The 27,357-nt window shown below is 35.8% G+C and overlaps 1 protein-coding gene across 4 annotated transcripts in view; it reads left to right on the forward strand.

Moving 5' to 3' along the window:
- The window catches only part of MIPOL1 (mirror-image polydactyly 1), a 212,168-nt gene that overhangs the window by 142,780 nt on the left and 42,031 nt on the right, over positions 1 to 27,357 (forward strand). For all 4 annotated transcript variants that reach the window (XM_058162288.1, XM_058162286.1, XM_058162287.1 and 1 more), the window contains one exon: positions 6,988 to 7,082. In XM_058162288.1, coding sequence (XP_058018271.1) covers positions 6,988 to 7,082 — 95 coding nt within the window. The remainder of the gene's footprint in view (positions 1 to 6,987; positions 7,083 to 27,357) is intronic.

A 27,357-nucleotide genomic window follows, 5' to 3' on the forward strand; every position in this document is an offset into this window, starting at 1 on the left:
GTTTTGAGTAAGTAATTTAAATGAAACATTAAACAATGGTTTCTAACAGAAAGATTAAGTCATAGAAACTTGTCAATGGACATTTTAAAGAAGGCCACAGATAAGCAATTGTTGGGGATTTTTGAGGTATAATGATTTCTGTTTTAGTGCAGGAGAGCTGTACTGGATAATCCTTGAGATTCTTTCCAGCACTGCAATTCTAGGTAAACAATACTGCCCTTTAGCTTTCCTAAAATACCATATTCAGTAAAACATCTCTCACTAAATTGTTCCATAATATAGTTAACACTAAAAAATTCTTTTACTTATCACAGGCATCATCTCACTTCAAAATTACTGTTAATATAATACGTATCCCATACAAATAGTATTTCATTGCGTGAGTAATGCATACTTCTATTCTTGCAAGACTCAGTATAGCCTTTGTTTTCCAACTCAAATTCAATATTTGTATGAAAATAGCACACAGATAGATACCTTGGGATCTACTATAGGTCCATTTGGTATGATCAGATACAACCAAGATCTGATTCATGACTAGCTCATTAGTAAACAGGAAGTAACCTAGATAGAAACATAGGTAGTCTTGGAGCATTTTAATTCCGTAATGATCTGACAAGTTGCTTTTAATGTGGAAAAATAAGCTACACAATATTAAACTAAACAATGACTGTATTTGCATTTGGTTTCAGATTGGCTAAACTAATGCCTAAGGGAAGCCACAAGGACATGAATCTACATTAGCATGCATCCTATCCTAGTCCCCCAAAACTCATTTTGAACTCTGAACGATATATTGAATATGATATGGCCCTGCAACTTTTGCTGTAGTGAAAATTTAGACTCATCTGAAGTTTTTTCATGTCCTGTAACCTTATCATCATAAGAGCCGTGGTGGTGCATTGGTTAGAATGCAGTATTGCAGGCTAACTCACTACTTACTCCAGGAGTTCAATTCTCAATGGCTCAAGGCTGAGTCAGCCTTTCATCCTGCTGAGGTCAGTAAAATGAGGAGCCAGATTTTGGCGTGCAATATGCTGACTCTGTAAACCCCTTAGAGAGGGCTGTAAAGCACTGTGAAGCTGTATATAAGTCTAAGGGCTTTTGCTGTTGCTACCTAATGGCTTATAACCTTCTTACCCAGATCCCAGCATGTATTAAACAATTTTAAACAATTGTTTTTCATCTTGGTTTTTCGTGTCATTGAACATAAAGTCAAATCTCAAAATCTCTTTTTGCATGCCAGATTGATGAAAATTTACATTCTTCTTTGAGCCTTCTTCTTTGGACAACATTCCTATTTTCTAAAGGGAGTTTTCCACTCTGTAACAGTATCTTTGAAAAGGAACATTAACCATGCAAGTAACCATAGATTTGATGTTCACTTTCATGATCGTAGTATGCATTCTTGTTGATTATCAGTTATGAGTTATGAGTTATGAGATTATCAGTTATCAGTTATGATTTTGATTCATTGTTGTGTATCCTTTAAAAAATTAGTTCTCTGAACTTAATTTACTTAAATTACTTTTTAACTCTTCATTTTATAGAAATTTTCTGATTGGAATTTAAAAAAAAAAACCCTGGCAATTTTTGTTTACTATAAATTAAGCTCAATAGCACTGTGGTCACTGTTTTTAATTAGCTCAGTAGTGTTCTATCTCACACTACATTTTGAGCTTTATATAACATTATGTCATGCCTCTTTTTATTTATTTATTCAGTTTGGATGCCACCCAACTCCAACGGACCCTGGTGGCTCACAATAGAGAAACATTACATCACCAGCTGCTCTAAGGCAGAATTATAAAAATGTTATAACTTCATCATGACCAGGACATGCTTGTACACAGTAGATGTAAATGTAGGTGAGGGTTCCCATAACTATGACCACTTCTGGAGGCTTTCTGATTTTTTTCCTTATGTAAGATTAAAGTATTTTGGTCAGCAAGTAAGAAATTATTTTGGAATTTGGTATTTTACTCTATACAATCTCTATCAAGAAATCAGTTCCTATTGAAGTTTCTTTGTTGTACATTGCGACCTCTTAGATGTATAGAAAAGCACAATTTACAGGTCTTTTTTTACAGCATTTAGATTGATAGAATACTATGTCCCTTTCATTGTCTCCATTCTAACTCATTCAGCACTAAGACAGAAATGTATAATAGTCGCTTTTTGGTCAGTATGAGGATTATGTTGATGTCTGCCCAACCACACTCCCAAATGGGTGGGGCAGAATTTGTTTCGTACTTTTTATTATTATCTTATTGCTTATATTTGACTATTGTATGAATTTTTGTTACCTTAAAGTTGTAGTATTTTTAACATTTTAAAAAAATTTGCAATGATTTTCAATGATTTTTAAAAGGCTTAGAGAGAAGGGGAAGCAGAACAGAAAGGGAAAACTGAGATGGGTCAGATGGGGGAAACTAGGGAATACTGTAGGACAGGGGTCTCCAACCTTGGCAACTTTAAGCCTGGAGGACTTCAACTCCCGAATTCCACAGCCAGCTTTGCTGGCTGGGGGGTTCTGGGAGTTGGTCCTCCAGTCTTAAAGTTGCCAAGGTTGGAGACCCCTGCTGTAGGAGGCCTATAAGGATGTATAACTGTGTCAGGCCACGGGAGAAGAATAACTTTACCGAGAAGAGGCCAAAGTTAACATGTGTTTAAATGCAATGGTCCTATGGCAAGGCAAAAAGATAGATATGCTTTCATGATATACCTTGCTCCCACCTGCTTTTCCAAGTGCAGGCTTTGCTGGTTCTCTTTTGAGTTTGGGCAAGAATGTTGCACGCTTGAAGTGATTCACAGTTTTTGCCTATGTTGCACTTTTACTAACAAGGGCAGTGCCATCCGAAGGGCATTTGGCACTCTGGGCAACATTGACTAATGCTTCCACTTCCCATTGATACAAAGATTTGCATTTTTAGAATGATTCAGAAGGAGGGGTGGAGTTGGCACTCACTCAGTTTTGGAGCCCTATACCAATGTCTAAAGCTGGCCCTGAATCAGGGCAATACTGTTAATGTTGCTAATTAGGTTTACTTGATCGTTTTATTTGACCAAAGTAAAAAGTATATAAAGGCATCCTGACCTGTTTTTATGATGATACTCTGACAGGGTTATGGAAGCTATGAAGATGATACATAAACTTCCCCGTAATAAGGAAAAACTGCTTAGACAGATATGGCTACAGGAATCATGAATGTGGATAAATAAAATGATTTCTCATTGATACTTTTACAGAATCTGTTATCCATAAATAAATGTTGCCATAATTTACCTAATGTAATTCATCATATATTTGCTCTCTTTCAACCAATTTATATTATATAGCAATAAATATAACATTACTTGATATTTCATTTATAATACCTAACCTAATGTATTTGTCTTTTTATAGCATCATCTTCTTTTCCCAGTATTATATTGGTTGAAAGTTATTACTTTCACAGTTATTGCTATTAGATAATTAAGGTATACATTACATATTTATTATGCAGGGTGAAGATTATTGCTTCTTTTGAATACTGAAAGAAATGTATATCTTTTGTATACTGTAAGGTTGAGAGGAATGTAAACGTAATATAGTTCTTCCCTTAAAAACAGTGGGTGACATGTTTATGTCTTAGCTTTGTGGAAGATGGAAAAATTCTTTGTAGTGGTTATTGCTTGTGTGTCTGAACTGAGACCTTATAAAGATCCCCACCCAGATTATTTATTTTATCTAACTTTTAAACTAAAATAAGAATCCAACACTGGTAATATATCTATATGTATACATAAGAAAATAGTTGTACGTGTAGCATTTTTGTTAGGCCATAGAAAGCTATAATTACAAATTCTAAAACCTCTTATGTCAGACCGGTGCTGAAATGATCTTTTCAGATGACTATATTTTTCACATATACAGTAGATTATTCAGAAATTGTTGTCTTATAAATACCACTGTATTTTTCTTTGAATCTTTCTTAGTTATCCAGACAACAACTAAGAAGAATTTGTATCTTAAATTCTACCAATTCAAACGGAAAGTAATGCTCTCATAAAAATGAATTAAATCAAATTCTTCTTGAAAAATGTAAAAGAAAAGTGTTCCATTATGTCTTGTTTTCTAATATCTAATTTTCTGTATATTCCCCAGGTTCAGCATATTTATTCTGCACTTGAACACTTTAATATGCTCTAGACTTTTCTTACTAATATCGTGTGCCTATCTCCTAGATTGGAAAGTTTCTTGCTGTTTTTCACTCAATGCTTCACTCCTTTGCTCTATGTTGAGAAGATTACAGCAAGTTTAGGATTTTCCCCTCCCTTCTTTATTGTTATCCCTCCATCCATTTACCCCAATTCTTTTCTCTCTTCTGTTGCTGTAATCTGGGAACTATTCTTCTGAAGTATTGCCAGGTCAGTAAGTGTATACTGTAAACTAAAAGAGGGTCAGAACTTATGTCTCCTGACCTTTATCCTAAAAGGGTATCAGGTGTGATACCTCTCTAAAGAATCTTGCTGGTAATCTCTTGTTGAGTGGGAGTGTCTGCTACAAACATTTCCTCCCAGTCTACCTTTCAATGGCACTTCACAGTACACTGAAAATTATCAGGGACAGTTAATTATTGGCCTCTTGGAACAACCCACCCACTTTGATTCAGGCATGCTTCCCCCAATATTTAAGAAGGTTATTTAGCAACTGTACAGTATAATTACAGAAAATACTTTGGGTTGGTTAACGTTTTTTATGTTTTGTATGTTTGGTTTACGAGTCTAAAAGCAGCTTCAGGTTCAAACTTTAAACAGTTCAGCATATGAGCAGAATTTTAACTGCTGAATGCCAGGAATCAAGATTTGCCTGTTAGAACTATGGAAGAATTGTATCACCGAAACTCATCAATAAAGGAACTTGTGATAGGAAGCTGCTGCCACTATATTTAGAGCTGGGGTGGTCAGTTAATTTTCCTAAAGGGCCACAGGAGAAACCAGGGCTGTTGTGGAGGACCAAGCCAATAGTGGCAGCATAGGCCCACACTCACACACATATGCACTTTTTAAAAAAATAGTCACCTCCAAAATAAAAACAATGCAGTTGTATTGCATCCATGGCATACACTTATTTATATTTAATTTCTAATTTCTTATTGTCTTCATATGGGTTGGACAGGGACAGCCAAAGGGGTGGGTGGATGTGACCCGGGGTTCGTAAAATGCCCAGGTCTGATTTAGAGTGAACATTTTCTTACACATACATACTACAATTCCCAAACCTACTTTATACCTGTATTTAAACATCCATACCTAAATATATTCTGTATTATAAATAAATCTTGAGGGCTAGGACAAAATAGAAAGATTACCATGCTAAAGAGAGAAAGAATCAAAATGCTCTGGCTGTAATAAGTTTTTTCATAATATGATTATACTGTTCCCAGCTAGAGCAGCTTATTAACATAACATAACATAATAACAGAGTTGGAAGGGACCTTGGAGATCTTCTAGTCCAACCCCCTGCCAAGGCAGGAAACCCTACACCATTTCAGATAAATGGCTATCCAACATTTTCTTAACAATTTCCAGTGTTGGTGCATTCACAACTTCTGCAGGCAAGTTGTTCCACTTATTGATTGTTCTAACCGTCAGGAAATTTCTCCTTAGTTCTAAGTTGCTTCTTTCCTTGATCAGTTTCCACCCATTGCTTCTTGTTCTACCCTCAGGTGCTTTGGAGAACAGCCCGACTCCCTCTTCTTTGTGGCAACCCCTGAGATATTGGAACACTGCTATCATGTCTCCCCTAGTCCTTCTTTTCATTAAACTAGACATACCCAGTTCCTGCAGGTACAGCTTACCTTTGAAAAGTTGAAAACTTCAAACAACACAAAATGGAACTCCCTTGATATTGATAGAGTTGATTAGTTCCTCAGAGGTCTTATATTAATTTTAAACCTTGACTCTTCATTGATGTCCGAATCTCCTGCTTCAGATACTTGAAGATTTGTTTTCAACTGTAAATTAAACTTTTTCTTAGAGGATCTGATCCGTTTGCCCAGTTTATTTTAAAGATTGTGGAGGATATTGCATACAATAGGATCTTCTTAGGAATAACATCAATCTTATGGAACTCCTGCCCTGGCCACCTTCCTCTCCACCTAAGTCAGGTTAGAGAATTCTACAAAAATTTGGATCTGCAATACATGGATTTCTGGTCAATACGTGTTGCTTTTCTAACTTTCTAAAACAAGAACATATACAAGTTCAGAATTACTGTAACACTAGAATTATATATCCTGTTATAGAATATCATGCACTTTTGTTTGTTTATTTATTTTTGTTTGTTTGTAGGTAGATTTACCTACAATGTGTTTTTCCAAGAGCTCAAGGCAGCATATGGGGCAAGTGGGGGGGAGGGGGAAATTCCTTTATCTGTACTGCAGCATTGAATGACTAATCCAAAGTCATATTCATGGCTAAGAATGAATTTGAATACGTCTTGGTCCAATACTTTAATTACTATATTGCACTCACTTCTTGTGACTGATTATATATTTTCAAATTCTTCTGAGATCTTATGCTTAAATTATATTAAAAAGAATAATGGAAACAAATTATTCTGGAATAGCTAGAGTTTCTGAATGGCTAGTAGCAATGTATGCCAAAGACTTTGAGTATGCACAGCCTCTAGATTGTTGAACAGAACCCTGAGAAAGATCTGTTATATCATAGCCTATTCACAGGTGCCTTAGAGATACATGGTTGATTACCACTGGATTTGGGACACTGAAGTATAACATAACCTTCTTATATTTGACTCCAAGGCACATTTACCTATGATTCCATTATACTACAGTTACATTTATTTCTCAGAAAACCTCCATAAAATTTTCTATTTTCTGTACTGCTAAAATGAAACATAGTCCCATCTGTTGTAAAATGGTACTTTTTTCCATTTTTTAAAATAATCCATTTTTTTGTTTTATTTCTGCTGTTTCACAGGAAAAATTGCTTGCTATGCAACAAGAGAGAGAAGCTGCTATTCATCAATATAAAAGTCTAGAAGAAGAACTGCAGACTCTTCGTATTTATTACAGGTAATGCCATTTCTATTATTTTTATTTTTTATTTATTTTATTAAATTTATATGCTATCCAAAGCGACTCTGGGCAGTTTACAGTTCAATTGTAAATGTGAAAAAATAATGCAATATTATTCCTAAAGATTACAAATATGCAACACAAAAATTAATTAATATTCCAGAATTCCAGTTCACATCCATATTTCCTTTTAATATCATTTCAGCCTGACAAAGCTGTATCTTGAAATCTATATGGATGGTACTTTTGAAGCCTATTGTATTCCAAATGCCAGTGAACAAGTGTCAAAGAGCAGGAAGCATTTCTGATGTAACATAATTTTTTGGACTGGAGGTTAGTTTCAGGAGACCTCTGGTTTGCTGATCGTAGGTTACAGATTGTCAGTGTCAGTCAGCATCAGGGCTGTTACTTACGATACCGATATAGCAGATTCAAATACCTTCCCCTTTTCAGTATTTAAATTCTCTCTGCTTATGTCTGCTGCTTAAGATTAGGTTCATAAGAAAAATGAGAAAGAAAAAATATTTTCATTTTCTTACCTAGAAAACTTTTTGCAAATGCATAAAGAACCACTGACATTTTATCCCACAGTTATATTGGGAATATATATATACATACATATATATGTAGGTCTTTGGTTATTCGGGTTTTCTCCCGTGTAAAATTGGAAGTGTCTTGGCGACGTTTTGACGAAGTGTCATTCGTCATCTTCAGGCTTCAGCCCAGAAGCACGAAGCTGAAGCCTGGAGATGACGAATGAGACTTTGTCGAAACGTCGCCAAGACACTTCCAATTTTACGCAGGAGAAAACCCAAATAACCAAAGACCTACATACAAACACCTGCGAAAACCTCAGAAAACAAATACATATATATGTGTATATATATATATATATATATATATATGTATATATATTTTTCTTATATATATTCTTCTGTGGCTGCTTGCCACCACTTGCACGTATTGCCCCCACCTCCGGATTGATCCAGAGCTCTGTTATCGGCTGCAGATGCCTTCCAGCAAGCATCTGAAGGTGAAACAGAGACCAGGGTGATGTGGGCAAGCGGCGGCAAGCTGCCGCAGAAGAAGACGAGGCAGGTGTCGGGGTGTGCGAGGCCTGGTAAGTAGTGCAGCTCCACCCCCCATTCCCACCCTAGCTTATTTTTTACCTGTGTGCCTCACCCCATCCCCTGTACCCCAGAGTGGGTGGGGTCTTAATTAGGGCTAATTTTGTGGGTGGGGCTTATTCTGATCACATGTGCTCAAAAACGTAATAGGGCTTCTTTTCGTCCTTTTGGAGAAACACGGTAAATATATATAAAATTAATTAATAAATTAGACATCTGGCTTGTTATTCATTCCAGTTCAAACCTTGATCTATTTTTCTGTGATATTGGCTGAGATTCTAGTTAACCTAAATGTTTCTAATTAAGATCAATATAATAACATCTAAGATTTTAATTCACTATCAAAAGGCATTGCTTCAAATCTCTAACAATTAAAGAAAAGCTTTAGAGATTGCATCTTACCTTGATTACAAATTGTTTGCAAGAGCATCAATTAATATGTTGGTTTACAGGCAATGGACATAGACATAAACTATAACCAATAAACCATTCTTTCTTCTAGCTTAAATCTATTCATAGATTTCAGAAAGTGCTTTTTTAAATGTTTGGCATGTTTAAAGAATCCAAAAAATCATCAATTTGAAATGGTCCACTTAAGCCACTTGGTCCAACTCTCTGCTCAATACTGGAATACAAATTATAGTCTTGTGGCATACAGCTGTTCAGCCTCTTCCAAGTGATTCTAATGTTGATTCTAAGTTTATTGTAATAAACTTTTCCATGACTCAGCTGGAATTTGCCTCCCTGTAATATAAGCCCATGATTCCATGTGCTACACTTTGGGACAATAAATAACAGGTCTTGGTCTTTCTGTATGTGACATCCTTAAGCTATATGTTTGAGCTCTATTTGCACATAATGTGCAGGTGTATGGGACAGGTTTTTCAGCCCAATTTTTCAGCATCAGCAGGAATTATTCTGGGGCAGCTGCCAGAGACAGAATGCCATTTCTACGTACCTTAGGAACTTTATTTTTAAAACATAATTTTAAAAGAAGTGTCGCGTATGTACAATACTCATGGAGCTGGATCTGTGACATGTCCTTTAAATTCCCTTCATCATTTCAGAATGGCAGTACTTCACTGGCATTGTGGGTAATGGATGAGGCACCCATTCAACTCTTAACAAAATGCTGTTGCTATTTCTGTTAGAATAATGATTCACTACATTCACTACATTCACTACTCTGCACTACATCCTACAACATCTTGAGTCTCCAAAGACCTATGCAAGGGTCCTTTTTGTAGACTTTAGTTCAGCATTCAATACCATCATTCCAGACATTCTTCTAACTAAGCTAAACCAGCTACAGGTACCGGAACAGACTTGTAAGTGGATCACAAGCTTCCTAACAAACAGGAAGCAGCAGGTGAAGTTAAGCAAGATCACATCAAATACCTGTACAATTAGCACAGGGCCCCCCCCCCAAGGCTATGTGCTCTCCCCACTTCTCTTCTCTCTGTATACCAATGACTGCATCTCCAATGATCCATCTGTTAAGCTACTGAAGTTCGCAGATGACACAACAGTGATTGGTCTCATTCGAGACAATGACGAATCCGCATATAGACAAGAGGTCGAACAACTAGCCTTGTGGTGCAACCAAAACAATCTGGAACTGAACACACTCAAAACCGTAGAAATGGTGGTAGACTTTAGGAGAAACCCTTCCATACTTCCACCTCTCACAATACTAGACAACACAGTATCAACAGTAGAAACCTTCAAATTTCTAGGTTCTATCATATCGCAAGATCTCAAATGGACAGCTAACATCAAAAACATCATTAAAAAAGGACAACAAAGACTGTTCTTTCTGCGCCAACTCAGTAAGCTCAAACTGCCCAAGGAGCTGCTGATTCATTTCTACAGAGGAATTATTGAGTCTGTCATTTGTACCTCTATAACTGTCTGGTTTGGTTCTGCAACCCAACAAGAAAAACACAGACTTCAGAGGATAATTAGAACTGCAGAAAAAATAATTGCTACCAACCTGCCTTCCATTGAGGACCTGTATACTGCACGAATCGAGAAGAGGGCCGTGAAAATATTTACAGACCCCTCGCATCCTGGACACAAACTGTTTCAACTCCTACCCTCAAAACAATGCTATAGAGCACTGCACATCAGAACAACTAGACACAAGAACAGTTTTTCCCCGAAGGCCATCACTCTGCTAAACAAATAATTCCATCAACACTGTCAAACTATTTACTGAATCTGCACTACTATTAATCTTCTCATAGTTCCCATCACCAATCTCTTTCCATTTATGACTGTATGACTATAACTTGTTGCTGGCAATCCTTATGATTTATATTGATATATTGACCATCAATTGTGTTGTAAATGTTGTACCTTGATGAACGTATCTTTTCTTTTATGTACACTGAGAGCATATGCACCAAGACAAATTCCTTGTGTGTCCAATCACACTTGGCCAATAAAAATTCTATTCTATTCTATTCTATTCTATTCAGAGCAGACTCACTTAAATTTTTGTGGTAGACTTTGCCAAACTGTAGTTAAAGCATATTATATACATCAAAGCTTTAAATATACAAATTATTTCTGAATACTTTTCAAATGTATATTTTTCAGTATCATTATCTTCATTATCATTATCTTCATTATTTTATTTAATGAAGATTCATAGGCCTAGATTACTCTGAGAGGCTTCTACAGGGAAATGTAGGGAAAATGTAGTAAATTATGCAAATATTATATTATGGAAAGCACAAATTAAGACAGGCACTATTAACTTGTTCTGTAATCCAGCCCTGGTCAAACGGCTTCAAAACTGCCAATAGAAAACAACAAGAAGGAGAAGTACAGATATATTCTTCGCTCTGTCTGTCCACTGTTTAGTTTAGTTTAGTTTAGTTTAGTTTAGTTTAGTTTAGTTTAGTTTAGTTTATTGTCATTGCACATGGTACAACGAAATTAAATGAGGTCTTCTGTGTACATTCTAACTATAAAAATAAAAACACAAACATTCATCCTTTATATTCTATATAATTGAAATTGAAAACCTGATATTGCACTATACCATAGAATTCAGTATGGTTATTGCCCTGGGATAGAAGCTGTTTTTCAGCCTATTTGTCCTTGTTTTTATTATCCTGTACCATCTGCCAGATGGTAATAGTTCAAAAAAAGGGTGCCCAGGATGAGATGGATCTTTAAGAATGTTTTGAACTTTCCTAAGGCAGTGGGAGCTATAAAGCTCTTCCAAAGAGGGGAGAGGGCAACCAATGATCCTCTGGGCAATGACAATGACCCTCTGGAGTGCTGTACTATCTGCTACTGTGCAATTGGCAAACCATACACAGATGCAGTAAGTTAAAATACTCTCTATGGTGCAACGGTAGAAGGCCACCAGCAGTTTTTCATTCAGTTGTTGTTTCCTGAGAAATCTCAGGTAGTATAATCTCTGCGGGCCCTTTTGACCAGTGCTGCAATGTGAATGCCCCAGGTCAGGTCCTTTTTTATGATAAAATGAAACTTGCTACCATCAATAACATTTTGACAATTTATGACAGGAAAGTCAAGAATATGTTATTCTAAATTTAAATTTAATAATTATATTTTTTTAATAAGATTTCTAAAAAAAATTAATACAATCTCCTTTGTGTAACAAAGGAGATTGTATTAATTTTTTTTAGAAATCTTATGTGTAACAAGGAAAGAAGTAGTATAAAATAGTGCAAAAGGGGGGGGGGGCTATTCCAGTTCAATGAAAAATCGAGTCTTAGTGAAATGTATTCTGTTTATTATTAGTCATGAAAACATTTTATGAACCTGATTCAATAATGGAGAACTTTTCCTAAAAAAATACTTTGCATAACTGTCATAAACTCTATATTGCCAGTTAAAACATTCTAATTTTCTAACTGCTGTATTTTCTTGGCAATGATTAATGCAAATAATAAAAAACTGGATAGGCAGGTAAATTATAATCCCTCTTCCTGTCAAAGGGAACACAAAAAATCATAAAAATGTGGCTATATATATATTGTAGGTTTTTTTAAAAAAAGAATGATTAATCCCAGAGAATATGGGATTATTATTTTTATCTAAGCAATTCAAAGCCTTTGAAAGAGGTGCTTTGCAAAGTACAGGAGAATGTAAGAAGCATCTCTTTCTGGATTATTAAAACAGCCATGTCTTTTGCAAGTCTCATGCAGTTGCTTTGGAAGCTGTTCTGTGTGCATGTGAGAAATCGGGGCTGCTTTATTTTAACAACAGTATTGTTTTAACATACCAGCGCTTTAACAAGTTGAAGATAAGTGCTTTGTATGTGTCCTCCTTCTTTCAAAGACTTTGCACTCTTGTGTCTGTTAATGTCAGTCCCACTAGGTAGTTCAGCCATGTAGTTAATTTCATAGGAAGGCTACAACTGCTTTTAAGGTTGGCTATAAGAACAGAATCTGATTTGATTGTACTTTCCCCTGCTTCCTATAGTCCAGTGAATTAGGGAGGTGTCTGTTTGAGCTACTTTTGAACATTATCTGAACAGTCTGGATTTTAAAAATAATTTAGCTATTGAAATGACCAGATGCACAAGTCTCGGCAAGTTGCTCGTTTAATTTACCAGCCAGTTCCTTGGACCCATCCAGTCTTACATGCCATGCCACTTTTCTATACAACTTATTAACGCAGCCTCAGAAAATACCTGTTCATGGACTTCTTGACTACTTAATTTTCAAAGTGATGGCTTAAGAAAAATGTCATGCCTTGCTAGTTAGATCCTGGGAAAGAAATAAACAAGCTTTCTATTTATACAAGTATTAAAATCAAAATTCAGTAAGTTCGCCAGGCCAAGAATAATCTAGCCAAAATTCAGTTGCTTATTTGCTCTCACCCTATAAACAGAATCTTGCCAGACTAAACCTATTTTTACTACAAAGTTTATATCCACCTTCATTCACAGTACTCTGGGTAGTTCATAGCCTTGGAAATCGAAAATTCTAGCAGAAGCTTAAATATACCATTGAACTATTGAAGTGATCTAACTATAGCAAAGAACTGATGATAATGTCTTCTATATCGAAATCACATGCCCTTTACTGAGAGGAAATGACCACATCAACTTGTAGCCACCTATATGAGACATGCCTATAGTTAAAGCTATGAATTCTTGAGTCTTTTCAGATACCTAAAGACCATGAAAATTGAAGTTCCCCAGGGAGAGTCCCACACTAACCCTGTAACAAGATCCAAGAGTTCAGAAAGATATATTGCTGGGCAACAAGATGAATCAACCATTTCCCTAATTTGTCTCCACAGCCTAATTTATACCAGTCATCTGTGGAGGCAAGCATGTAATAGCCACAAACTCTCATGCAGAATTATTGCAACTCCATCCCTGGCCTGGAAACAGTAGCTGCTAAAGTAGCCAAAACCTTGAAGGACAGGTCTCCAATAGGGGAACATCCCCATCCTTGTCTTTAGGAGCCATGATGGCACAGTGGTTAAAATGCAGTAATGCAGCCTAATTCATCCCCCAGCCAGGAGTTCAATCCTGACCGTCTCAAAGTTGACTCAGTTTTCCAGTGTTCCAAGGTCGATAAAATGAGGACGCAGATTGTTGGGGCAACATGCTGAAATTTGTAAACCACTTGGAGAATTTAGAAAAGCACTGTGGAGAGCTATATAAGTTTAAGTGCTATTGCTATCCAACTTGGGGGGGCGGGACAAACAGAACTAGAAAATTTGCTCACACTGAAATGAATGTGTCAATGTGGTTATTTAGTACCATTCTCTTTATTCTATCTGTATCTTCATACCATTTTGGAAATCACTTTATAGAATAAGGATGACATACATAGATTTTTTTAAAAGGTATTATATACAATAGAAATGGTATTTGGACTTGACAGTCTCATTTTATGCTTTAGAATGCTCCACAAAAGACCCTTCACACTTATACAAGGTGGGAGGCTAAACACTGGGAAGGAATAATCTTTTTCTCCTCTGCCATTAAGAGGAGGTCTTTGTTTACTACTCTCTGCTGTGGGTCACAATGTGATATGTCTCCATTTATTCTGTTAATATGAAAAAACTTAACCTAGCGCAACTTGATACAGCCCAATTGAAATGGTGCAAAGAAAAAATAAGCTAGTGCTAGGTGTGAAATTATATCTTAATACGATATAATTTAAAAATCAGTGTACACAATGCCCTTTTTATGTATTTTAATCTTAGGAAGTTTCTGATCATATTTGAAAAAAGACTGAGAAAATCTCAACAGTCAGACATTCTAATCATTTACTAACATTATGTGCACTAAATTCTAGATTAGGTATATGGCACACAAAATGCACATTAAACTAAGACGTTAGCTATTATATGGCTACAAAAAGGGTCAGAAAAACTGAAGCCTTACTTTCCTCGTGACCTCTGCAGACAAGTGTTTTTGTTACAACAGGCTTTTCAGTGTTTGTTTTTGTATTGGTTAGGTTAGACATAGAAATTCCAAAAAGAACATGGGGTCCCCAAGTCTGTGTTTCCCTTGTAATTGTGACTGCAGAGATTGGAGGTGACTTGCCGAGGAGAATCAGCAGGAAGAGGAACAACCCTTCCCATGTCCATAGATTTTTCTCTTCCAAATGCCTCCCAACAGTTTTAATAGCTTTTTTTTCCCTCCTCAACAGCTGGATCCAAAATCTCAAGAGTTTAGCTTTCCTGAATTAGGCTAGATGGTGGTGGGGAGACATATTCAGTAGAGAATGAATAGTCATTGGAGGTATTATAAAGCCCCTCTTTCTATCTTTGTCCCAAAGTTGCTTTTTCATGGGACAACCATGATCTGAGTGACTAAGAATCTCTACAGTCTTTCCATCTTTCTTTTCCAACAAGTCCCTGAATTTCCAATATCTTTGCATGACTATGTTATGTCTATGAATTTGTTATTGGCTTTATTAAGCTGCTCTTCTAGCAGTTTTTCACCATTCTGAATTATTAATTTGTGAACTGTATCATAGTATTTAAGCAGAAAAAAGTAACAATAGTAATTGCACTTTCCTAGGAGTAGTTCACAATGAATTCAGTGAGTCTTATGTCTGAGTAGGCATGAATAAGATAGTGTTGGGGACAACCTGATCTTTTCCATCTGGCAGTTGAGATTTCAGTTTCTTTACATGCTATCCAATATGATCAAGTCATTGGACTGTGATCCAAAGCATCTGGAGAACACGAACTAGCTTACCAATAAGCAGGTGCATCTGCGGGAAACAGAGGTGTCAAAAAAGTCAGGTTGGAAACTATGTCCACACAGCTGTAACTATGCCACTTTTTTACATGCATCACATGCCAAGCACACAAAAATGATCTCATATAGCCACTATCTTGACTTTTTTTACCTCTCCACATGTCTACCCCTGCATATCAGTAAGGTATGTTTTCAGTTTAGTTGTTCAGGAGATGGATAAAGTATCTCATTTTGGATAAGAATTAATTTTTAGTTGTATTACACATTTCTCCAAATTAGTAATCACTTGTGATACTATTCGTCATTGAAATTGAATATTTTGATAGAGAGATCATTAATTAGATATCCAATTAATATAAGAAATATGTTGCCGTCAATTTTACACATATACACATACAGAGATGGAATATTTTATTCTACTGTATGTATAATTTTATACTGTGTAGAATTATACAAAAAAAAATAGGCTGATTTCCTCAGTGGTTTGCCATGAATAGGGATGCAGTGGCTCAGGAGCTAAGATGCTGAGCTTGTCGATCGAAAGGTTAGCAGTTCAGCGGTTCGAATCCCTAGTCCTGCTGTGTAACGGGGTGAGCTCCTGTTACTTGTCCCAGCTTCTGCCAACCTGTTTGTACCTCTATACCTTTGTACCTTTATACCTGTTTGTTTGTACAATTGTAAAATCTTACCCACCTTTAAGTAACTTTTTGCTTTTCATTCCTATTTATCTTCTGTCTCCTCCAAAGAATTCAAAGCAGCATCCCCAAAGCTTATCACCTATCTGGACACAGCTCAGCATTATCAAGTTAATTTGCTTTCAGTTATATCCCAGACTTATTCCTTTTTATTCATTTAATTAGATTTTTATCATCTTTTCATGGCCATTAACCATTCTAGTGGCTTGACTCTTCCCGAGAGAAATTCCAAATCTAAAAAGTCTGATCAATACTTATATTTTCTTGTACATTAGTGGTGTGTATAAGCGCACCAACGTACCTGCCATTCCTGTCCTACTGTCCCCATTTATTCATATCCTTATCCTATATTCATAATCATTTTTATACTTATATCTGTAATCTTACATCTGTTTGGCAAATAAATAAATAAATAAAATAAAACTTGCCAAAGCTTTGTGTGTGACTCCCTGAACATCTCCCAAAGTGACTACTTAATAAGTTTTTTAACTTAACCAAAGGGAGAAAGTACTAAATACATAAGAAATCCTTTTTCTACTAAAGCTCTCATATAATATTTTGTAATCTTCAATTGAACAAAATGATGGATTATAAAGCAAAACTTTGTCAGCAAAGTTATCTCAAATGAACTATCTGACAGAATTCTGGGACCCATTACTCCCAAGGAAATGAAATTTGGGGATTATTTTTTTTTTTGACATTGCATCATCTCTGTACTGAGTGTTCAGCACTGCCACAATACTGCTATTGTCAGTATGTAATCCTTGTTTTCAATATTCCCTGACGGCTTCCCACAAATTGTTGGGGAATGACTGCCAACACTCCTTGCGACCTTCCCAAAGTCTTTCCTTGAGAGAAGCTTGCAGGGAGAAAGTCAACAGAGAAATGGTCCATGGTGCCAGCCAATCATCAGAATAGCAACAGCACTTAGATCTATGTACTGCCCCCATAATGCTTTACAGCATACTCTGGGAAATTTACAGTGTCAGCATATTGCCCCCAACAATCTGGGCCATCATTTTACTGATCTCGGAAAGATGGAAGACTGAGTCAATCTTGAGCATCTCAGGATCAAACTCCAAGCTGCCTACAATACCGCATTCTAACCGTTGTGCCACCAGGGTTCCTCATGCATTCCCTTGCTCCATCCCCTACTCAGCAGTAGTCACTTACCTGCCTGCCACTGAGAAGTTGCGGAGAGATTTTCAACATTCACTGCCAGCTTCCCACTACAAAACCCAATAGAGAAGCTAACAGAACAAAGGAAGTTGCTTCTGCTCCCACTGATTCTTTTATTCGCTCATGGTCAAATATTCTGAGGGTACAGCCCCCAATCTTATGCTCAGAGATCAAGACCATTCACTGGCCAAAAGAAGATTGCCCACATGGCTATGAAACGGGATGAAATCCAGCAGGTTCTGAAAGGTTCTGGAGAACCAGTATCGGAAATTTTGAGTAGTTCGAAGAACTGGCAAATACCACTGCTGGCTGGCCCCATAGTGGTGTGGGAATAGAGATTTTGCAATATCCTTCCCCCCAGGAGTAGGAAGGGAATGGGGATTTTGCAGTATCCTTCCCCTGCCACACCCACCAAGCCACACCCCACCCATCAAGCCACACCCACAGAACCGGTAGTAAAAAAATTTGGATTTTACCACTGCTATGAAATGTGCCCCAACTAATGTGATTGTGAATATTGAAAGCCCTTAGACATACTTGGAGAGGATCGCATGTCATTTTTTTAATCAGTCATGGAGAATCCTTTCATCTTGACATCCAAGCTTCTTTCCTCAATTGTCCAGGCATCACTCTTTTCTTCTGGTCAGAGCTGAGAGAGGATGTACAAGGGCCAATACATAGCATCTCTAAAGGATTTGTATGACTTCCCAAAGGCTATGTTTGTGTAAATGAATGTATGAAAATGGAGGCAGGAATAGGTGGTTTGTGCAGCCTTCCATTCCAACAAGGGCCATTCAATAAGCAAACATCCCACACTCAGTTGAAGGTGCTTTTCTCAATTATGACTCTTGAATGACAACCACAGCACTTTTACTTGAGGTCTTTAACTGATGTGAAATTTGTGTCATTTTTTATATCTTGTTACAAGGCTTATGATCATTCTGTGAATTCTATTGCCCTCCCACAAGTAAGATTATTAGCTATGTTAGTTTCTACATTGCTGTAAATGAGGAATCTGTTGCTAACAGATTGTGAAATTGAAAGAAACTCAGATTTGTTCCTATCGGTTTTATGTTGCTTCAGAAAAAGCTGCTTTAAATTCTTCAGCAAATTCTTTGAGAGGATAATAGTAAAAAAGAAAAGCAGGGTTTAGAAGGAGACCAGTGTGGAATCACAATAGTATGCCCACTGTTACAAGACAGAAGGTAACAATAGTATCACAAAAGCTAATCTATACTGGTATTAAAACCAATGATGTTATAGATAATAGAAGTCATCAGATCTTTAGGTTTCCAGGGTGCAGTTCTTTGACCCTAAGTTATTACTGAATAGTTTCTCTAAAGTTGTACCACCACTACCACCACACATACAAAAACATGCAACTTTAACAACTTTAGTAGATGCATAATTTTTTAAGAGAAGAAAGTATTTTCTCAGTGATGGTACAATTGAAGAACTAGCAGAAATATTTTTGAAGATTTACATGCAAATTTCATGCTAACTTATCCAGCTGTTAGCTTATTCAGTAAGTTTTTTATCACATATGGAATAGTTTGTTTCTGAACTAAGCTCCGAATATATACTTAATATAGAAGTTTAGTTCCTTGGAGAAGCAAAAGGAATAAAATTACCTCACATTGTGAATCATAACTGAAATATAAAACATATTTTGTTGTTTTTTAAATTGCTGTCTAATCAGGAAAAGAGGCCTATTTGTTTCTTCCAGTGCTGGATATCATTGGACAACAATCCAATGTGGTAGGTTCTTAATTCCAACAGATTGTTTTTTTTAAATTTTCCTGTCCAAAGAAAAGTGATCTGAGGGGAAATGGCATTATTGAGGCCTCTAATTCCAAAATATCGTGGAGAAACAAACCTGTAACCCCTTCCTGGATATAGCATGAGTAAGATCATTTCTGGCATTTTATTTCATATAGGAATCATTGGGGCTTCTATCCCAATCTGACTTTCTCATTATTGGAAGTTTTGTTTCAGCAAAACTGATAACTCCCAAACAAATTAAAGGTATGATTTTATTTCCCCTGAAATCAGTTGGATATGTTTCACCTGAGAACTACTAAAATGCATCATATTAATGTTAATGAATACTGGCAGAAATGGATTATGACACATTAAATTACGAATCTGTTGTTCTTAAATTGGTTTCTTGGTTTACATACAGTAATCCCAAATAACAGCCCAAATGTGTAGGAATTAATAAATACAGCATTCGGGGGAAAGTAGATTTTTTTAGACAATTTATAAATTCCAAAAACTACTCTGGGCAGTATGCAAAGATTAAAAATAAGGACAACAGTTTAATGCAGTATTTCTAAACCTTTAAGATGTGTAGACTTTAACTCCCAGAATTCCCTAACCAACTATGCCAGCTGAGGGATCCTGGGATTTGAAGTCCATGTGTCTTAAAATTGCTAAGGTTGAGCAACACTGTTTTAACAAAACCCTAACAATCAAGACCACAAACACAATCCAAACCATAAGGAACAAAATCAACCAATGTTGCCAGTAGAACATGCCTAATCAAACAGAGCAAACACCTGGCAGAACAGCTGGGTCTTTAATGCCTTAATGAAAGCTAACAGGGTCAGCGCTTCTCTAATCTCTGAACAGTTGCTATTCCATGGGCCTTTTTTTTAACCTGTACTGAACTCAGACCTTCAGTTATGCTGGGAGTTCCAGGCCAGCAAGACAACCTATAGGCTCTGTTCTGGCCACAGTATTATGCAGTGCCCAGTATTGAATTTGTTCCACAATACTGGATTATATTTACAAACTGTTTCCCTTCAGAACATGCTGCAACACTACTAGTGTGTGTTGAGGGGAAGGTTAAAGGGATTTTTGGTAGCATCTTCACGGTACATGTATTGAACTTCACACTTAAATAATCATCAAAGAAACTTATGCTAGAAAAGTTAGCTGAGAATGTAATAAAGGACCTTGGCTCCAGTATGCATGTCAGTGCTATTCTTTTCAGCAACATGTGTTTAAGGGAGTTTGCTTTATGCCTTACATCTTTAAAAGTATGTGGATGTGTTTTAACTGCCGCAAAATTCTCCAAGCCAGTCATGGCCGACTGAGAGTGAATATACAAATAAAAGAAACGACCTTAAAATAACATTAGCATTTTGACATATGCCTAAAGAAGCTAGGCAAGTCAGAATGATCCCATTAGCTCAATGTGATCCCATTAGTTGAATTGTTCTGTCTGTCTCTTTTCATCTAAGGAACGGTTCTCACATTCCATTTGTCAGTACTTGATGAGGCAGGCTGCTGAAATTCTTCTCCACTGGATAGTTGTTCGCTCTTAGAAGTTTGAACTTTTCTCCTTGGGTGCTCCTGAGATCATCTTTAAAGTGGCCCTGATCAAAATTTTAGGAAGAATAGTTTCATTTCAAGACAGAATTATGTGATATGCTTTAATTTTTGAGTGCACTTTTCTGTGTCCCAGAAGATTGCAGTGCATTTAAGTCTCTAGTGAATCGTACTGCTTGGACAAAGAACACCTTTCATTCCAAAAATATAGTTTCTTGGATTGACAGCTTTTATTGCCTCTTCATTTTTGATCACTAACTTTCAGAATAATTTTGTTAGAATTATTCATTCTCGGAAGCATGTAGGTATTTTATAGGCAAAAAATCTTACGTAAAAAGTTCATGACTCTGTCTTGGTTCTTTCTAAAACATTTGTTTATAGTCAGATTGTGAAGAAAATACACTACATTCTACGTTAGCATTTGCAATGATTGGAATAAATATACACACTCACACTCTCTCTCACTCAGACATAGTCAATGCCTTCAATTCAGTCTCAAGTGGTGATGACTGTGCTGGACAACTTCCTGCAGTTTTCTTGGCAAAATGTCGTAAGTGATTTGCCATTGCCTCTTTCATACTGCTGAGAAACAATGGCTGACCCAAGGTTACCCAGATGTCTTTGCAACTAAGGTAGGATTAGAACTCATAGTCTCCCACTTTCTAGCCTGGTGCCTTAACCACCACACCAAATTGATTATCTGATAACATTTATGGTAAATCTATTGTTATTATAACTGCTGGAAAAATGTTGAATTAGATTTAGGAAACAACCTGTTTTTTTCATATAATTTAAAATAGATACTTCTAGAACTTAATAAGTAATTAGTGGTTATGACTAAATAATCCTGAAAATCTGTTTTGCTTAAAAATGGGTATTAATTTTCTCACAATCAACAGTATTTATTTCAGAGAATATGGAATTATTCTTTGTTCTAATTTTGTTGAGAATTTTTATTCTCCTTATATCCTTATGCTGAGGGCACATATCTTTGATTTCTTAGGAGAGTGTTTGTTTATATGGGTATATTGGTAGATACGATATTAGGAAATACACTTATAATTGAGCAAACTCTGGCTGCTAATTTTCACCTTTTTGCAAGATATTATAATTAATGTTAGCATTTACGTATTGCAGAATTTATTTCAGTGATAAATGTAAGAGGCAGGAGCAATTCCTTCACCAAATGACCTATAAATGATTCATCTTGGGCTTGTTCTTCATTCCTTATCACATCATAACCATCAGTGTCTACTAGTGTTTATATGCACTAATGCCCTGTTCAGTTACTCACGTTTTCTGTCACTGGTAGCACCTAAATATTTAATTGTCTCTCATACAAATGAGGAAATGCGCCCTTTGAGGACATGTTTTATGCAAGAGATAGACCCAAACTTTGGAATACATTTTCCCATGTTCAAAAAGTGGAAATTAAAGCACTCTTCAAAACGTGCCTGAAATGCAAGGGAATCTTTGTCCCTGATGCTTTCCAAAACTCATGTACCATAAGCCTCTTTAGTTAGGTACTTATTTAAATGAAGAAAGCAACAGAAACTAAACAAAATACCTTTACTGAGTATCTAGACGTATAGTTTTAACATTATCAAATAAGTAAGTATATAAATTCTGAATTATTAAAAATAAGCATAGAATCCATCAGCATGAGGATCTAAAAAACTAACCAAGTTAGAAGTGGGTTTCACATAATTTTACCACTGGTTTGCCACACACCGAAAATGTGAGTGTGCATGCCTTCTGCACATACGCTTTGCTCACGTGTGCAGCTTGCATGCATGCTCATGGCTTAGAAAATGTGACTAAATAGGATGGCATAGCGCCGGGGCAGGTGGGTGGCCACCCACAGGTCGCCACTACCAGTTTGCCCGAACTGGTCCAAACCAGCTGAATACCACCACTGAACCAAGTGTAAACCAAATTACACATAGTCCTTGACTTACAACAGTTTACTTAGTGACCGTTTGATGTTACAACAGCACTGAAAAAAAGTGACATAGGTTTTTCATACATATGGCCATTGCACCATCCTCATGATCGTGTGATCAAAATTCAGATGCTTGGCAACTGCCACATATTTATGACGGTTACAGTGTCCCAGGGTCATGTGGTCACCTTTTGTGAGCTTCTGACAAGCAAAGTAAATGGGAAGCCAGACGTGTTACTAACACAGTAACTTTCACTTAACAACTGTGGTAAGAAAGACCATAAAATGGAGCAAAACTTACTTAACAAATATCTCACTTGGCAACATAAATTTTGGGTTCAATTGTGTTCATAAATCGAGGACTACCTGTATGTTATTACTGAAAACATATAGCTAGCTATATAGCTTTGTAACTTTTCCTGTAATACAATTTTCATTTTTGCATTTTAAAATATAAAAATATGAACATTGTCATTTTCATTAATAGTATTATTCAGAAAAATGAAACAATAGAACTGTTATCTAGAGAAATGGAGATAGATAGAGATAAAATTGTTGTTCTTAGTAAAATAATACCTGGTGAAAGGAGTGAATTATTGTTGACACCATTGTTTAATTTTGTTTCAATGAAATCAGTGTAGACAATAGATTACACTTGTCTATTGGTGGCAAACAAAAGCTAACGTAATTAGCTTTTGCTTGGCTGTTATTCTGTTAATTCTAAGGAAATAAGTTAAATTGTACATCATATTAGCTTAGCTATTTATTCATTGTACAATTAACTGGCAAAAGTAGCGTTTTTCTGGAACATCATATACATTTCTCAATCAAGCTTTTGTCTTCCAAACAGACTTAGCGTTACAACAGCTTTTAGTGCAAGTTATTACAATTCTTTTTGCATAAAACAGGTCATTCAGAGTTCATCTGTAGGTGGAGCAGGCAAGGTGGATTGGGGGACAGTTCTAATAGATCTATTTCAATAATTAAGTCGTGCATTTTTTTTCCTCAACAAAACCTGTAAGTCGGGTTTAGCCAGGTGGGAACTAGGTTTTTTTAATGGCTGTTATCTTTGTCAAAAGGGATATGATGAAAATAAGGAATTGCTGTGAATATTTTAACACTTGACTAAACAGTGGAATAATTCTACAATTTGTGAAACATACTTAGTTACCCATGCCCTAAATTTAATGCAATTTGTATTGATTATCCCTTTATTAAGATACTTTCAAAGTATCTTTGAAATTATTTAATAAGTAGAATTAATGAAGTTAACAGTAGTTAGTACCCTGTTTCCCTGAAAATAAGACATCCCCTGATAATAAGCCCCATGGGGCTTTTGCGCGCATGCACTAAAATAAGCCTCCCCCCGAAAATAAGCCCTCCCTGAAAATATTTAAACGCAGAGCTGGAAGACAGCAAGAGGAGCTCCATCTTGTTCCAAGTGCCCCAAAATAATAAGACCTCGCTGAAAATAAGGCCAAGTGCTTATTTTGGGGTTCAAAAAAATATAAGACAGGGTCTTATTTTCAGGGAAACACAGTACTACCAATATTCTCCTATATTATTATATTAATACTGGCATGTACTTGAATGAACATTTTTAAATCCATATTTTGGAAAGGTGAACCTTTTCCCACTTTAACTTTAAAAATTATGTCAGGAATCTTTTCAAACCAGAATACTACATGGAACAATAGTAACATTATTCTTTTGCAGAATAAAAGATTTTTATCATCTTATCCAGAGGAATGAAATAAAGAAGCTGCACTGGAAATAGTGGGTTCTGAACAATGTCTCCTGTGTTATTTTCATAGGGTAAATTTTATTCGGCTAATTAATGGCAAACCACTTCTGAAAATTTTTGCCAAGGAAATTGCAGGGACTTGTCCAGACAATCTTCAAGAATTGGATATGATTAAATGGAGAAAAAGATGTACTTTATCTCATAGATATTCACACATATTGAGTAATCAGATTTCTTCAATATAAATGCAAAAGAAGCAACTAAAGATTAAGAGAATAGTTTTTATTTAAAAAATGATTTAAACAGGATGGCTTCTTTACAATAAACATTATGGTGGAAAAAAGCAAGTATTATGGAGCGGCATAAAAACAAACAATTTATATCATATTCTAAATGGACAAATTCTGTCCATAAACTCAAGCTCTCATTGTCAAGTAGAAATCTGCAGGTTCCCCACCCCCCAAAAAATCCCCAACATTTATACACAATATATAATTGAACTAAGCATGTTGCCTAGCAAGCTGTCTAAAGTAAGGACAAAAACATTGGATTCCTCAACTTTTTTGAGCTAAAAAAAACAATTTTTTGAGACCGCAGACTTTTTTCAGCAAAATAGTAATACAAAATCATAATCATAATGTAGTTATTGTTATTATCGTGGAAACACAAAGAAAATAACTGCCATGGGGGGATATCATAGAAATGTGGCCAGTCAAAAAATATCCATTTAGTTTAACTGGTGAGGTTAAACTACCCTCTCAAACTTCCCATAATGCTCATGGCCTTTAGAAAACTTACTTCATCTGTAGTTATGCTTATTTTGTTAAATCACTTTTTGTATGTATGTGAAATCCAAGACTTTTCTAGAAATAAAGATGATGCTAAAGGTTAGTACTTTGTTTTGCAGAATGCTAAGAATTTTTTTTTTAATAAAAATGTTTAGAACTTTTTTAATAAAATATAATGGATTTGTAGACTTGGTGTCTGCCCAAGAAGTTACACATGATGTTATGCTGGCAATTCCAGCAGATAAGTGTCTATGTTACCACATGCTAAAGACTTTCTTCTGAATATACTATGGACCACCACTGAAAGGCCATATTTTCCTTTAAAATTTAACTAGGGTATCTGCTTTTTAGTTAAGTCCTGTCAATCTGACTTCAAGGATATGAACATTTGATATTAATTGATATTGATAGCAAGAATATTGATAGCAAGAATGGTTCAAAAATTTTATTCTTGAGCTATCAACATGCTACTCAAAGATCAAGAGCATTCAGTGATGAAAAGATTGCTCACTGTTCTAAAATATAGTCAGTTTGGTCATTAATATGGAAATGCCTCAAGAGCATGGAAAGACAGAACAGAGCGGGATATTCCTATTCTTCCTTGCCTCATACATATTGGCATATTCAGAGTAAATCCATGTAAAAGACAAGGAAGTATATGTTTTAATGTCAAACAAATGTCCTTCAAATCAGTTACAGAGCTGAGATGTATATATCTTGCATGTTCTTGATTGCCTGCATGAACCTGAACAAATGGTGGACAAGAGGAGTATTTTAAGTTTCCCAGAGTAGCTGTGGAGTTGAGTAGCCTCAAAATCAAAATAATAAATAAATGAACATATACAAATCAGCAGATCAATTCCTATGTTACCTAGATTGCTAATTATAGTATAAATGGCTGAGGCTAATTTAACACCAGTTGAAAACATTATTTTGGTTGCAACAGAGTTTAATATGTTTTTTTTTAATCACTAAGATCTTTTCTCACCCAAAATCTGTAGTCAGCATTGTACTTTTCAGTATTTAAACTCTACCCTCCCAACTGCTATCATACAAATATGAAGTATATAAAGAGATGCTACTCTTTTTCGTGCATTCCTGGGTGGGGAGAGAGGGAGGGAAATTAGTAATTGGTCCAGCTGTTTCCATCTCATTTCTGATCTCTGCTGCATTTTATGTGTGGAAGTTATCTTCCTTCAGTGACAAAACTCCTAAATTTGTGTAGACTCCATATACAAATGAAAATTCTGCAATAACACCTGACTTAGCAATATGAGCTGGAATGCCAATGAGATCATTTCCATTCTGTCCAAACTACAATATGGTGGATGCATGAGCATAATTATCTTCTATGGGTCTAGGCAATACTTTTTTGGGAGATGGGCAGCTATATAAATTTGATTGATAAATAATATAAGGATTGATCAAGAGTGTAAGTATTCTAAATATATGCCTGGACTACCAATGAAAAATTCCAGGAAGTTTCCATGAAGTTTTTGGAAGTTTCTTCCATGTCAATTATCTTCCTTATTTCAAGATCTTTCTTGAGAAATAGCTGTACTGCACACAGTGGATTGGCTCCAAAGTTTTATTTATTCTGATGAAAAGGGTCCAATCTAATGACCATGTACAGGAAGAAATAAATTAAACCAAAGAAATAAATTAAAACATTTTAATGCATAAGAAGAAAAAGACAGTTAATAAATAAATCTGCAGTTAATGAAAGCACTTTGAGGACTAAGAAGTCTCAGATTTGAACTCAGTTCATGCCATTTTCTTGGCAAGAATATGGAAGTGGTTTCCTATTGCCTTTGAGGGCTATTTTTGTAGACTCAGTCTGGTTTCAGCATGTAATTGGACAATTTGATTGAACAAGAACAGGGATAAGCAACTTGATCTCTCTTTTTCTCCAGATAGCTATCTAAGGAAGACTGTAGTTATAGTTCAAAATTCCTGGTGGCACAATTCAGTTAAAAACAATTAATTGCAACACTCTGAGCTTCAATCCAGCTCATTATGTACCCTCATGTTTTCAAAACAAAGCTCAGGTTTTGGATTTTTTAATAAAAATCATTTTCAAGTAGAGAATTTTTACTGATAGGTACAGAGGGCAGTTGAATATCCTTTACCCAAAGTCAGCTGAAATAAATAAGTATTTTGCATCAGGGCCATATAATGACTGAACAAATTCTGAAAAGAGAAGGAAGATAAAAGTTCTTTTAAGAGTTCTTTAAGGTATCAGTTTGATAAC

The sequence above is a fragment of the Ahaetulla prasina genome, chromosome 1 (genome assembly GCF_028640845.1).
Source record: "Ahaetulla prasina isolate Xishuangbanna chromosome 1, ASM2864084v1, whole genome shotgun sequence".
In the NCBI taxonomy this organism is placed as follows: Eukaryota; Metazoa; Chordata; class Lepidosauria; order Squamata; family Colubridae; genus Ahaetulla; species Ahaetulla prasina.